This window comes from Aspergillus neoniger (assembly GCF_003184625.1).
Source record: "Aspergillus neoniger CBS 115656 unplaced genomic scaffold BO87scaffold_4, whole genome shotgun sequence".
NCBI lineage: Eukaryota > Fungi > Ascomycota > Eurotiomycetes > Eurotiales > Aspergillaceae > Aspergillus > Aspergillus neoniger.
The window spans coordinates 665824-680406 of NW_020291132.1; the positions used below are offsets into that span (position 1 = coordinate 665824).

General features: G+C 50.1%; 4 protein-coding genes across 4 annotated transcripts; 3 read left to right on the forward strand and 1 right to left on the reverse strand.

Annotated features, from left to right (window-relative positions):
* Positions 1 to 3919: 3919 nt before the first annotated feature.
* BO87DRAFT_422280 (uncharacterized protein) lies at positions 3920 to 4201 on the forward strand (the record flags this gene model as incomplete). Its single annotated transcript, XM_025627106.1, has 2 exons — positions 3920 to 3997; positions 4079 to 4201. 2 exons carry the CDS (start codon positions 3920 to 3922, stop codon positions 4199 to 4201), a joined length of 201 nt encoding a protein of 66 aa, XP_025483731.1.
* Positions 4202 to 6744: 2543 nt separating this feature from the next.
* Positions 6745 to 9607, forward strand: BO87DRAFT_412878 (uncharacterized protein; the record flags this gene model as incomplete). Its single annotated transcript, XM_025626529.1, has 3 exons — positions 6745 to 8946; positions 8989 to 9373; positions 9429 to 9607. The coding sequence occupies exons 1-3, from the start codon at positions 6769 to 6771 to the stop codon at positions 9605 to 9607; spliced, it is 2742 nt and encodes a 913-aa protein (XP_025483732.1). The 5' UTR covers positions 6745 to 6768.
* Positions 9608 to 9758: 151 nt separating this feature from the next.
* BO87DRAFT_412879 (BAR and SH3 domain-containing protein) lies at positions 9759 to 11850 on the reverse strand. The gene is made up of 4 exons (XM_025626530.1): positions 11556 to 11850; positions 11109 to 11423; positions 10880 to 10996; positions 9759 to 10827 (listed from the first exon to the last, which is right to left on the reverse strand). The coding sequence occupies exons 1-4, from the start codon at positions 11664 to 11666 to the stop codon at positions 9820 to 9822; spliced, it is 1551 nt and encodes a 516-aa protein (XP_025483733.1). The 5' UTR covers positions 11667 to 11850; the 3' UTR covers positions 9759 to 9819.
* A 746-nt stretch (positions 11851 to 12596) lies between these two features.
* BO87DRAFT_403860 (uncharacterized protein) lies at positions 12597 to 14341 on the forward strand. The gene is made up of 2 exons (XM_025625811.1): positions 12597 to 13738; positions 13801 to 14341. Exons 1-2 carry the CDS (start codon positions 12678 to 12680, stop codon positions 14246 to 14248), a joined length of 1509 nt encoding a protein of 502 aa, XP_025483734.1. The 5' UTR covers positions 12597 to 12677; the 3' UTR covers positions 14249 to 14341.
* Positions 14342 to 14583: the final 242 nt, after the last annotated feature.

Consider the following 14583-nt stretch of genomic DNA (forward strand, 5'->3'; position numbering starts at 1 on the left):
TATCTAGCCTCGCGACCCAGCCAGTGGGTATGGATTCCTTCCAGATGGACATCCAGACTCCTCTACTAGTTAGTCGATGGCTTGCCGCTTGCCGTCCATGCAAAGTGGGAGCAATTGCACGGTTGGTCGATCCTCAAGGGCCAAGCTGAAGACCTGCTTCGGTTATATAGGATAGATTGATTGCTGAATAGATAGATAAAATATCTAATACATAATATTTAATTAGAAGGGCGGGTTTTGTTGCAGAGCGGGCCAGTCCCGAGGTAATTAAGAAACAAGGGCAGAAAGGCAAAATAGCTAATGAGAGGGACGGACGGGCTGCCCGCTCCATGGAAGCGAAGCAAGTGAGACCACCAAAAACGACGCTAAAGGAAGGGTTTTTCATCGTGCAGCGGAACTACTTGTGTCTAGTAGTTAATGGTGGTAAGAGATGGATGCATTTCTGAGTTGTTGGAGGAAGAGAGGATCCGCTCTTTTTGCTCACTGGTGAAACCATTTAGTAACCGACGCACACCATTGTCCGACCGGATTCGGTTACAGCGGCTTGGTAGTGGTCGTCAGTCTGGTGATGATGAAAGATGGTGACGATGCTGGTTTTTCTTTAATATACGCTTGATATTTATCTATGCTGCAAGGTTTAATCTATTGAATGGGCGGTAATTTGCTGCTCATTAATGGGGATTAATGGACGGTAATTTGCTGCTGGAGATGTCCACTCTGAGATATCATACGGTGCGTGTGCTTGTGGTTTTGGGTCTGGTATAACTGATAATTAAGTAATTGATTCAAATCCATAATATAGAAATCAAACAAATTATCACAGGCTTCGCCAAGACTCAGCTTCGGCCCTTTCCAACTATCTTGTGATTGTGTGAGAGATTGGATTGGTCTTACTTGCCGGATGGTGGCAGGAAGAACACATGCAAGTGCACACCGGGTCATGGAATTATTGATTAGTAGTCAGTAGTATATTATTGCGGTCAACGGAGTTGAGGGTAGTCCGTTAAATCCCGGCTAGTCCTACCGAATGCACAAAATTGAGGCAGTGGTAGAGCATCAAGGAGTAGTCCATCCCTAACACCCAACTTGGAACTATAGAAAGGAATCTAAGAGCAACTTTCTAGTACCTACTAAATATCACAGTGTAGTAAAGTAGAGATAACCAATGCGACCATCCGTGTAGCCTACAGGCACATGATCCTTTGGAGGTCAAGTGACCACCATAGATCAAGTTTCCCGATGCTTCCATTTCCCCTCCTCATACTACTATTTCCCCCCCTCCTCTTACTTTCCACATATTGATCGATGGATGCTGTGCTCAGCCATACACCAGCCTTCGGCCGTACCGCACGATGACGGTCCAGGTCTGGACCCTCCGGCCCGGGATGTCTGCTGGATCGGCCCTGGAACAGAACTTTCTGGCGCTCGTTATGATTACCTCCTACTGTCAGGTTCGCTGAAACCGATGGCTGGGCACGGCATTTCTGTGCAGGCGGACCAATTGCGGAAGCCTGGAAGAACCCAGGCTCACCTGACAGGATTTCCCTTGGGTCTGTCGGCTTCAACCTGTCCACTACTGGATTAAGCAGCACATGCTGGACGGATCCTTACCCCGATGGCCATGAACAAGGCTGAATTGCGGATCGTATTCCTTTTGCACTGGACTGAACTGAATTGGCTGGCTGCTTCTGAGACACAATCATACCCTGCCCCTCCTCTCTCAGGCTCAGCTAGGCTGTGGGAAAGCAGGCTTTACGGATTTACCGCCCACGGCTTTGCGGCAGGCATCAATCAGGCCTCCCCCCACTTTTGCCAACCCAGCGGTGCGGAACCTAGTGACTCCCACTTGACTCTTACCGAGACTACTACCTTTTAAACTAAAGAAAAAAAAAAAAATTAAAAGGCCCGAATAAGAGAGGCGAACAGGCAGAATGTATTGGAAAAGCAATAATGATCACCACAAAACAAGGCAATTGAGGGGTGATCAACAGAGGTAACACAACGGAAGACAAGGATGCGACCAGGGAAGACGCGGAGGACCGTTCGGTGTCATCCAGACTCTACTCAGGTTGTCTTCTGACTCACCCGATTGAAGTAACAATGAATGCCATGGATCAAGGCAATGCCAGGGTGAGAACAAAGACCTGACAGTAAAACCGCCCTTTCATTGGTCACTTCACCCGTGTCTTCCGACAGCTGACTGCGCACTAAAGAGGGCAAAAGGGGTGAGACTGAGAGAAGAGGGGGCCAACTCCGAAAGGGGCAAAGGGGGAGAGAAGGGAAACTGTGAGAGAAAAGGAGAAGAAGCTCAGTCGACGTTCCAGAAACTGTGGAAACTTTCTTGGTGCGACGGTTCGGGCCCAAGATCCAGACTCTGCTGCTACGGCTCTATTACCCTCATCTATTCGAAACTCCATGGGCTGCTACGATGCCGGCTGTTGGTACCAGTGGGTCCCCCAATTATTATCTGCTTCTCTATCTTAAGCGACCAGGTCGACAATACCAGCTGCATTGCGATGCATGGTTGAGTCGTGAAAATCACTTTTTTGACAGGGCCCACGCCGCCCTGCAATCAAGTCATCCATCCTCCACTCACCCAGGGGCCAAAACTGCGAGTCATATGGGCGATCAGGTTGTTACATGGGGGCAGACTGTATGGTAGGTTCGGGAACAACAAGGAAAAAAAAAAAAAAAAAAATTTTTCCCTTTCCCCTTCGCTCTTTTGCCCCCTCCCTTTTCCCCATTCCGGATCACCTTCGAACAGCCAGGCGGGAAACACAAGAGTCCACTGTTGGGCATTCGAAGAACCAATGGCCCGTTGGGAGTCCATCAACTTCACAGGGAGCAAAATAATTTATGCCAAGACCAGCAGTCGGTGATGCCCAGGATAGCAAGCGAAGGCAGGCCCTTGTGGTACACTCAAATTACGAATGCTGAGATAGATGATGGTGAGTCCCGGCGTTTATGATTTGTTTACTAGTATCCATCATCGCCACCATTGTCACCAGCACCACAAGGTAGTAATCATTGACCATACACAGTCGGGTATCTAGACAAGTCTGGTTCCAATTCGAGGGCTGCATCAGAACAATATACACACGGGCTCCATCTTGCCCCGTCCCGTGGCCCGTTGGATGCCATGGTACCCCAAAATTAATATTTGTTTTTGCCTATTACGACCATTTGCATAGCTTGCTTTATATTATTTGACTTTTTTTTTTCTCTTTCCGAATTTATTATCACTAATACTCGCCCGTTCTTCGACGACCCTTTACCCCGATCTTCCTGGAAGCCGTTTCGCATAGATCTCCATTACTGATATAAATCTGAGATCCCTCAGATTTACCTCCTTTTCCTCTTAGGTCTCCTCGACGTTCCATCCCATTTTCCCTCCGTGTGATAATTGACCGTTGATCGATCGATTTATCTGCCCTGCACTCCTTTTGTCACTCATTCCTTTTTGCTAGTCAACTGCTGCACGCTCTTGCACTTTTGTGTCTCTCTTCGCCCCATCCACCACCCACTTTAGTGGCGCAGCCTAACCTCAGCGCTAGAACCTCAACGGACCCCGGCCGGTGCGCCTAAATACGCTCCCTTTTTTTCGCTCCCCTTGCTGGTGCCGCTGCAAGACAACGGCCTTGCGATCTTGACGTAATTGCCCCGTGGCTTGCGATTGGGGCTATTTTGAATTTTTTTTAACCCTCCCCTCTGTCTCTCTTTCATTACTATTCATTGTCTCCGGTGCTTTTGACACTTCTTTTTTTATTGTACTTTTTCCCCTTCCTGCTCCGCTCCGAGACAGCAAGTTTCAGCCCTAGAAAAGCTCCCTTGACGGGATTTATCTTCTTCACTCGAACCACGACTACCAAGAAAAAAACATCTACGCATTTCTCAACTTTCCCCCACAAAAAAAATCGCCATGTTCTCTTGTGCCAATTATCCTCGCGGTTGCCGCGGTCGCGTCAACATCCAGGGAGGCAAATGCTCTGACTGTGTGGTAAGTCGTCAGCCCTAAACCGGACCTCCGCATCTCACTTGCATTCTACGTGAACACCAACACTAACATGGCGTTTTACAGCAATTGAAGCTGCGTCGGCCTCTTTCAGCATCTCCCTTTGCCCAGCCCCGAGACTACCGGAGAGCCCTTCCATCGGAGATCCTCAACGACTCACCATTCAAGGAGATCGAGCGCTCCCTATGACGACACGGCTACGATCCCATGGCGCTTTAAAATAGGACGGGTGCAGAGATCCCAAAGGATCACTGTGCATATTTCCAGGGGTCCTGCCGGCTGGGACCAAACCCAGGGAATTTTTTGAGCCTATCTCGCCAACTCTTCGCTTCGCTTCTCGCTTACCGTATGCGGCTTGATGCTCTCTGACTTGATGCATTGCTGGGAGTTTGATCGATCATCTATTATACCATGGAAGGGCGGCTTTATCGATTTTATTTATCCTGGCGGTCTGGCACTGTTCCACTCTCATCCGCCATCCTTCCCCGTCTCTTTCGTCAGGCAAAACTGCAGAGCGCGGGAAGGGTGGAGGGCGGTCGAGTAGGCTGGTGTACATGTGGGTTTGCTTCTTATTTAAATCACAGGAACGGCATTTTGGTTATCTATATTTTATTAATGGGCTACTGGGTGGATTGCCGGATGGTTATGATCTGGGCCCGGAAGGGGCCATGGCGAGAGAGAGAAAGAGAAAGCTGCTTGGGCTTGACAGTCCAAGACTGCCGACAGCAGGAACGCGCACACACCGCTGGGAATCCATCAACAGTGGACGCAGGGGGTGCAGGCTGGATCTTTCTCTCTTTCTCTTTCTCTCGCCCGGTCATTCTTCTATTCTTCTTTTCCCTCTTCCTTTCTCTCCCCCTTCCTCGCTTTCTATACCGTCTTTGTCTGGTTCCCACACCTCCGTGTACCATTTTCTTTGTCATGTCATGTGTGCTCTGTAATATCGTTGGTCGATTTCCATACCCATTCGGCTAATTGTACGATTTATTATCCTCTTTTTCAAAACAAAAAATCGAATAATGCATTTGCCCTAAGTATCTACTTTCTTTTTCTTTTCATCTTATTCAGTTATATTTTTTTTAACTTGGAAGGAAGCAAGGCAGAAGAAAAAAAAAAGCAACGGGCAATGAAAGAACTACCCTAAGTAATCGGATGGATGAATGATCGGCTGACAGTCCCGAACCGTCCGTCCACTTTACTCCTCCTTCGCAACTCCGGACTCCGGAAATGTATCCAATGCCTGCAGACCGTTGTCGATCCTTGGTACTTGCTTTTTCTGTCCCTTCCCTTCCTCAATGTTCTTCGGTGTGACATCCGGGGGGGAAGGAGAACGAGAACTTGGGGGCCCAGACCCCTGCACAGAGCGCGGATCCCGGATGTCAACGCTTCCCGGCTTACATGTACATGCCGGGCTGTCATACTTTCATTTTCTTCTACTACTATTAGATACTAATTACCAGATAATTAGTTGCCTACCTTTTATGTGTTGCTCGTGACATCTATTGACCCTCCGACCCGTGTGTATATGTGTATGTGTGCACGGTCACGGTGATTGACTATCTGACGTATGCCGGCCCCAGTCTTCCCGAGATGAAGCATAACGCGTCCCCCCCCCCCTCCTCCCTTGCCAACTGGGTTTATCGGGATGGGTGGAGTGGGTTGGATGAGATGAGGGTGAGGCGTCGTCATCGTCATCATCATCATCATTGCGCGGGAATGGCTATGATAGGTATCCGTGCCGGGATTTGTTGGCTGATAACTGTGGTGGTAGTAGTGGTGGTGATGATGGTGTGGCTCGGCTTTGGGTTCCTATCTTACTACTACTTTCCTAGTGGATTAAATTGTATAGGTACTAGTTAGTGGTGTCTTACTGCTTGGGTTGATGTAGATGTAATGGGTGTATTACTAGGCTGTTGTAATTACTATGGTGTGCGCTCCTAGATATATATTTTCACATGTGCTAAGGAATATGGTGAGGGTTGTTCATCCACTAATACTTCATAAAGCTTACTAACTATCTGCTTCTCTCGAATAAGACTACTTACATATTAATTCCCACTTAATGGTATCATCGCTCTCTATGGTGGGTTTGATCGGATCCCACCAATGACAATATAGTAGTATTTTGCCTAGTATATATGGATAATGAACGGATGGCCCAAGCGATCATCTACTAGTACTATCTGCTTACACCACTGAAGAAGCCAACTCTTCTTTTCTTCTTGTATGTACAGACAGATCAGAAGATACAACTGACGGAACAGGGTATATATCGTCTATATGGCCGTTGTGCTGGCACCAAAATATTTGCAAGCCGGAGATATACTAGGTGCATAGCCTCTCAGTTGCGACTAGATGCTGCTTGGAAGAGTATTGGCTATCGGAAGGTTAGACATGGCTCTTCTTGATACTTCACCTACTATTTTCATTGTCCATACTATAGGTGTCCAACCTGTCATCCGCCTATCGTACTATGGATAAGGGCTCTATGGGGAGGCTTGAAGACCCCAAGCTCTCTAACCCTCCTATAGCAGCTACTATAGTTATATGGCAAGCCAATTCGTGTCATGCAGTGATTGTGATAGCAGTGGTAGGGACAGTGCAAGTGCAACCATCATGTCCATATTTGGCAGGAACTCGTGCCTTCCCTCTGCTTTGCCGACATGGACCTTCACCTTCTCTGATTACTGCTGCAGATGAGAGCATTACCTTTACATCTCTATCATCTATCTCTCATACTTCCATCAACTTGATACATGCCCCACTGGTCTTCTATACACACCATGGAACCCCTGCGAAGGTCCCAATCGTCTCGGTCCATGAGAAGAAGCCATCACAGTTCCCAATCCACTGAACCTTTCGACCCAGAGCTCGCTAGATTCCAGGCTACCACAGCTGCATCTCGAGCGATGCTGCGTTCCAAGTGCTCGTATGATGTTCTCGGTGGTCCAAGTCAAATGGCTGTACCTCAGAGGCAACATCGCCCTGCAGGTGCTGCATTCAACTCTACAAATGCTTCGGCTGAGAATGAAGATCTTCGTCGGTCTGTGCTCAATAAGGCGAGCGATCGATCTCCACCAGCTGGTCTACCGTCTACCAGGGAGTTTGGAGGGCTCGATGTCGGTATCGCTACTTTGCCTTCTTCCTATCGGCGACTCCGCAAGACCCGATCGATGTTCACGAATTGGCAGCGCTCCTCCCATGTATCCCGTGGACTGGCATCACCTGGATGTCCGAGCAATGATTTCCCGGCAAAGAGAGAGCCTCGGGATATTCCACGCGCTCCTGGCACGCTGAGACGCTCCATGTCATTCTTCCGAGGGGATACTCGAGATGCTGATGCTCTCCGATATGCTAAGGGTCAAGAGGCGGCGATTGAATTGGCACGCAATCACCACCAGCAGCCGGAAAACTGTCAGACTGAGCCCCGGAAATCTTCACTAATAGTTCCCAAGTCAAGGCGAGAGCACAAACCCTTCAAGAAAACACTCCGTTCAGGGGTGTCAGACGCAGAGCTAGCAAGCGTGTCGCCGGCAACGCAGCGGTCCACTAACGTCATATCCTACGGCAAGGCTAGATCACTGTCGTCGTCCCTCAAGAAAGGAATCAAGAAGGTGTTTGGGCTCTCCAGACCATCCTCGGCCCGTGCGACTCTGGGGAAATCTCCCTCAAATGACCAACAACGGACACAGGGGTCGCGCTCTCCAATATCCGAAAAGCACTCTGATCTCTTGAAGTCTGGCATCGAGGAAAGCGCCCTTCTCCACTCACCAGGTACTGAGGGAACTGTGATATATACAGGAGTCAAGAAGTCTGGAAGCTCTGAGAGCCTTGCCACAAGTCGTTCTCGCGTAACAAGCTGGGCGGACTCGACGATAGCAGACACTGTAGTAACACATAGAGCAGACGACCACAGCTCTTTGTCTGTTATAGACGAGCAAGACAGCTCCGTCCTTAAGCCGGACTCATCCAAAGATGCTTCACAGGCCACTCGTCGCACTCCAAAGCCTAACTGTACGATAGACAGTCAGCGCTTGTATTCTGCGCTGATGAGGCGCATCGATGGGAACAAGACGGAGAATGCAAGCGAGGAAATCGTCCTTGGCCATGTCAAGGAACATCGCGCAATTCCGACACCTGTGTCCTCAATGTACACTCGCCGTAGTAAGAAGACGATTCGTTTGATCGCCAGCGATGAGTCACTTCAAAGCCCCGGTTCCTATACGACAGCTGATGCGGGTACAGTCACGCCCTGCGAAACAATTCCATGTCAGGCTCAGCGCACCTATGGCCAAAAGCATCTGCAGGACAAACATTATGATATTTCCAAACTGGCATCGTCCAAACACACTGTCAAGGAGGCTTTTAGAGACGAGACTGGAAACGTGGCTATGGGAAGGTCTCCGAGCCCAGAGGAAAGCGAGGATTCCCCAAGTATATATTCTCGCTCAATAGGTGGAAACTCGCCCAGCACAGAGGACCCAAAACCGGGTGAGTGTGACCCTGAAGTGGCGAATGAACCAGGTGTGGCTACCATATACGCAAGTCAGCGGGCGATCTATAGCTCGCCAAAGCGTAATTCTGGCCAGGGTCCCGATGCGATGCAACGACCGAGTGGGGATTGGCAGCAATGGATGCACACGCAAATGGAGCGAATTGAATGCCTCACACCTACCAGGCGTCACTATCGAGAAGATGCCCAGATCCAAGACGAAAGAGCTGATTTCGCATACCGAACTCCATCTCGAGACACACGAGGCTTTTGGAGTGGATCACCAGACGAAGACCTGTGGACGACCTGCAAAGTAACAGCCAGAAATAACTTCTCACGTCCGTTCAGTCGGTCATCCAGTATACGCAACACAATCATTGCCCCGAAGGAGCAACCAGATACTCTGGTTCCACCTCCGCCGCCGGCGGACTTGACCCCCAAGGTATCAAGCAGCTCCAGCGGGCATAACTTGTTTATTAATCAGGTAGAGACACGGCCAGATGGAATGGCCTTGTCGCCAGTACCTGCGCTATTGAATTATCGATATCGAGCTCCAGAGTCACCAACTCCAAGAAGAGATGCAACGGACAAAGCCCGGTGGAGAACAGGGGTAAGAGGATATGGGAGACAGCCTTCCAGATTGGATTCGAAGGCCTCCCAATTCAGGACTTCACGTGCACCTTACGAGAATAGAAGATTGACTGACGAGAATGTCCGAGTCGAGAGTGGGTATCACGAGATCACTAGCCAGGACAGTCAAGTGCAGAACATGTACTCGCCCATCTCGAGTAAACGCATGGTGGATATGTTTCTGGAAAGTCGCCGACGACGAATGGGCACCGAAATATCCGACGCAGCACCATCCGAGGGTGCGTTTATTTAAACCATCGATCAGGAAGTCTACATTAGCGAGTGTCCTACTAGGAATGGGTTATCTGTATCTTTCGGTTATCCTTTTGGTCATGACTGACGCTTCAAAGAATGAACAAACACCGATTGTGGCAGATGATGAGACAACTCAGTCTAGTAACAGTGTGTATGATAAAACTTATACCAAGTCATTGTCCAATGACACGCTTCCATATGAGTCCTTGCCCTCTTAATCAGAGAAGACAATTTATGTACAGTGTATACACCGTATGATCCACTTCCTAACCACTATAACCCCCCAACAAGGGGACATGATATCAAGATATTAACTACTAAATATGAATAAATATATGGAATACATTTGACTCTTTGATTCTTCCCCTAACCCCTACCCACCACCACACAACCCATCCTCCCAGCTATGTACATCATCACCACCAAACAATCACTCCACATAATTCGCCGGAAAACTCCCCTTCACCCCGCGCAACTCCCCCTCCCACCAATCATCCGTACTCTCCGTCTTCTTCAAGACACGGATACGATCTCCCTCCCGGAAGGCCAGATCTCCAGCACTTTGACCTCCAAAATCATACAGGGCCGTCACGTACATGGCATTGTTCGAGTTAGCCCGGGGTGGGGGCGGCGGCGGGGGCTTCTTCTTCCCGGCGACTAAGGCACTCACGCCGGGGGAAGTTGCTCGGATGGCGCTGGATGGGGTGGATGAGGGCTGGATGCGGCTGAAGTAGTCGGCGCGGGCGGCCACGGAGGATGAAGGGCCTGGGGATGGGGTGCGGGCGTGCTCGGTTGCGGAGTAGTAGGATTCGGTGCCTGGGGAGGAGGATGGTTGGGGGGAGAGGTGGTAGGTGGAGGGGATGGTGAGGTTGTTGTTGGATGCTGAGGAGGCTAATCGGGGTTTGGTTTCGAAGACAGGGGATGGTTTGGTGTCGTAGGATGGTTTGGGGGGTGGGGGGAACTTTTTGTTGCTGATTGCTGTCGCTGTCGCTGTAGCTGCGGCTGTAGCAGAAGGCGAAGTGGGCCGTGGGGGCTTGGGTGGAGGGTTCTCGCCGTTTGTGTTTGAGTTCGAGGGACGACGGGAGAATGAGGATCCGTTGATGGCTGGGAGACGGCTGGTGATGCGGGAGGTTCGTGAATCCTCGGGGACTTGGGACATTTTCACGGTTTTGCCGTTGACGATGCAGTCGAATGCTTCGACTTCTTGTTGGACGGGGAGGTGGTCGCGTTCCCATTCTTGGATGACTTGCTCCATGGGGGGAGCCGGGGAGGGGAACTGGGTCTCCTGGCAGTAGTTGTGGACAACGGTATAGTAGTTGGCGAGCATGGTGTTTTGGATCTCAATCTGTGTGGCGAGCAGACGAGGAAGTAGCGAGAATGCAGCGGCGATCAGAGGTGGTAGACATTTTCGCAGGTGGTCGTCTGCTGCGTGGTAGTCCTGCGACCGTTAAATACTAGGTATAGATGGATTGATGGCAGATGGCACGTACCTCGGTCGCTTTGGCAAGGTCACTCTCTGCCTTGGCCAGGGCGGCATTATCCCGGTCTGATCGCTTCGTCTTTTTGGCATAGCTGTCTACGCGCCCTTGGTAGCGCTCGAAATCCAACTAGAATGGGAACAGAATTAGCAATGGAATGGTTGCATTAATGGGCGGGTTCCTGAGCGGGAGGCCAGGAACGGGGTTCCTATGGGTCCCCCATGTGCAAGATAATGCGCACCTTTCGATCATCTCGCTTTTTGATGGTCTTCTTAACTGGGCTTATAAATTCCCTAGCCTGCGACGCAGGTCGGATCATGCGATCATCGATGGCAGCCAGATCCCCTAGTAAATCTTTCCGGAGGTCTTCATAGTGCTCGCGGAGCTTGTTGGTCCGAGCCAGGGTGGCCTGTGGGGTTAAGGCAGGCTGTGGCGCAGAAGAATCGGATGAGCCGAGGATAGGAGCATAGAGGCCTTCGAACTCGCTCAGCATTCGATTTTGGTGCGTCAAGAGAGACGACCAAGCATCGCGCCATGCGCTGGTGGAATCGATGATCTGTCGGAATGCGGAAGAGTTGCTGTCAGTTCCAAATAACGGAAGGATATCAACAAATCACACCCCGCAGGGGAAGTGCACGCTAAAGCATGATGCTGGGAAAAGAAATTATAATATGATGGTACTACTTACTCGTCCTAAGATCTTGTCTGCTTCTTCAAAATCCTTGAGCAGAATTGCCACTTGGCTGTCATCGGCCGACCGTTTCATAAGTCGGCCAAATTGCCTCTGCATAGACTGCATGATGTGCCAATTGGGCCCCCTCAGTGGAGGGGAAGAGGGGAGGAGGAGAAAGGGAGAAATGCGGAGATTGGGACAGACAGGCGGGGAATTTGAGTTTAGGAAGGAGAGACGGTCATTGGCGAAGAAGGAGATTCAGGGACGAGGGAAGGGATTGAAAATGGCCGCGGAATCAGGAGAAGTTTAGAAACAAGAGGGGGAGAAGAAGAGAGAAAGAGAGAATGAGGAATCGTGGCATTGCTGGAGAAGGACTCATTTGCGCGTGAGAACTAAGCCCAGCCGCGCATGACGCAGCCCCCCTCAGAGGGGCCGTTGCTGCTACTACTTTTGCTACTGCTGCTGCTGCTGCTGCTGCTGCTGCTACTTTCCCCAGCAAAAGGGTAAAAAAAAGAGGGTCTCAAGCGTGTTTCAGCCTTCTGGCTGGATGGGCTGACGCAACGCTATTTTTGTCGCGAATAATATCTTTCTTTCTGCGGTGGGAAAGTACCTTGTCGATCAGGTTCACATGAATGGATTTCTCTGGTGATTCCCAGGGAACGGACCAGTTCCAACTAGTCGATGCACTACGCTGACGCTAGAGGATATGCCAGACATTGCTACTGTATATCTGGATGAAGTGTAATGACAACCCCCTTAAACATGCTCTCTATAGCTTGTGCCGCGCGGTCCTCGTCATTAAGGATACACCTCATCTCCAGTAACCAAGTAGTACCGCCAAGGCAGACTCTGTTGCAGCCAAAAAGAATGATTTGGTGACAGGGAATGGCGTGCATTGCTGATATGCACGTCAAACAATCAATAATAATGCAGATTGACTAACATTCTGCCTGCCTGAGGCAAACATCCCGTCTCCGCGGCTCAGTTCCGCCAATCTTCTCGACTTTCTTCCCCGCAACAATCAATCCCTCTCTCTCTCTCTCTCTCTCTCTCTCTCTCTCATTAGATGGTGATCAGACACAGGGCCACCGATCAAGGGCCCTGTTTCTGTCTCGACCATTCTCCATCTACACCAAAATGGCCACCCCACGAAGTACCCCCAGTATGAACGTCCCTGCGACACAAAACACCGCACCCGTGATCCGCTTCCGCTGCCTCTACACCTATGACATGCGACGCAAAGCCAAGCGCTGGCAAGATGGCTTCCTCCGATACCACACCTTCAACAAACGCATCATGGTATACGATGTCGCCGGTAACTACGTCGGCGACCACCACTGCCGACAGGATGAGGGCATCCAGGACGGTGACGAACTGGAGCTGGACAACGGCGCCCTGATTGAAGTTTGCGAACCGGTGGAGAGAACAGAGACAGACCTGTCGGGGTTGCATAGTAACAAAAGAAAAGGTCAAGGCTCATCACCGTCTCAACGACCCGGAGGGACACCAACCCCTACAACAGTCGTCTATAATTCCTCTACTCCCGCACGACCTTCTTTGCCCTCCCAGCAGAAACCGACCCGCTCACTGAATGATCTTCTGGGTATCAAGAAGACTCCGGCTCCGACACAGCGCGCAGGTTCGCCTCAAACGGGCCCTACATCAAACCATATATTGCCGGTGAATGGGAAAGAGAATGAGCGGGTGGATTACCCTGCGAAACGCAAAAAGACAGAGATCGCATCCGAGAAGGTCGCCCGTCGGCGTGAACCAGCAAGCGTCGATTTAACAGGACCAGAACCGGAGATGTCAAGAAGACAGACAGAGACAACATCAGTCGCACACTCTATAACAACTGACCCAAAGAACTACACCACAGCCCCTCCCATCTCTCATTTGAAACCCACTCTCCAGGCCAACAACATACCCCAGCGAAAACAGACCGCTCCCAATCCTCCTCCCAAACCCCGAGAACAACCCCAACTCCAACCTTCAACACCAGAAGCAGAACCAGAACCACCAAGAAACAACGACCCCCCAGCCAACATCCTCCGCCTTCCCAGCAAAACCAAACCCTCCCGCAAGAAACTCATGTACCATACCATCCTAGCTCAACAGCAGCAACAACAAGAACCCCAACAACAGCCACAACCACAACCACTTCCACTTCCACTTCCACTTCCACATCCACAATCAGAGTCAGTATGTACCGAACCCCCAGAATGCCGAACAAACAAAACTGACCATCACCTCATACTAGAAACGACCATGACAAAGACCCCATAGTATTATCAGATGACGACGATAATGATAACCCACCACCTTCGCCCCCTCCGCGCCCGCAACACAATACCACCTCCACCACCATTCCTACAACAACTACGCCAAAACCACCTCAACCTCTAAAAGCCGGAACAGAGCGCAGAACCGCCTCCCTCCAAAAAGCGCACTCTGACCCTACAGCCTTTACTCGCTTCAACATGACCACCAACAATAACAATACCAATCCTCCCCCACAACAACAACAACAACGTCCCAATAATCGCCGTCGAGCTTCAGAGAGCGGTAACAGCCCTCTAGATACAACTGACAATAACAATACCAACGAAGAAGAACCAGAGACCGATGGTGGCCCATGGACATGGGAAGCTCAGTACCTGTTTGACTATTGGCCGGCTGGACGGGCGAAGCCGACTCGGACTTGTTAGTCATGACTCTTTCAGTTCTAATACTGATGATAGATATGTATGTTTATGGCATTAGTTTATATATGATACCCTTAGATAGTCAGTCGAGAATAGCATTTATGAAAAGTGAAATAATGAGAATCTACGCTTGATGCTAATATCTGTGACTTCCGAAGGGTGCTTGCTTGCTGGTGAGCTACTAAGGCTAGAATTATTTACCCTTTAGTTAGTATCATTTCGTCTCTCTCTACGACTGGCTAGCAGAATTCCTCAATCTCACACACGATCTTCGATTATCACAAGGGTAGTTAACCTAACCTAATCAATTTCCCCAATGTAAAGAGCACACCAGAAAA

Coding starts and splice junctions, on each gene's coding strand:
- BO87DRAFT_412879 (XM_025626530.1), bottom strand. CDS start 11,666: ATGCAGTCTATGCAGAGGCAATTTGGCCGACTTATGAAACGGTCGGCC. Junction 11,424..11,555: donor CAGACAAGATCTTAGGACGA/GTAAGTAGTACC, acceptor GCATTCCGACAG/ATCATCGATTCCACCAGCGC. Junction 10,997..11,108: donor AAAAGCGAGATGATCGAAAG/GTGCGCATTATC, acceptor TTCCCATTCTAG/TTGGATTTCGAGCGCTACCA.
- BO87DRAFT_403860 (XM_025625811.1), top strand. CDS start 12,678: ATGGCCACCCCACGAAGTACCCCCAGTATGAACGTCCCTGCGACACAA. Junction 13,739..13,800: donor CTTCCACATCCACAATCAGA/GTCAGTATGTAC, acceptor ACCTCATACTAG/AAACGACCATGACAAAGACC.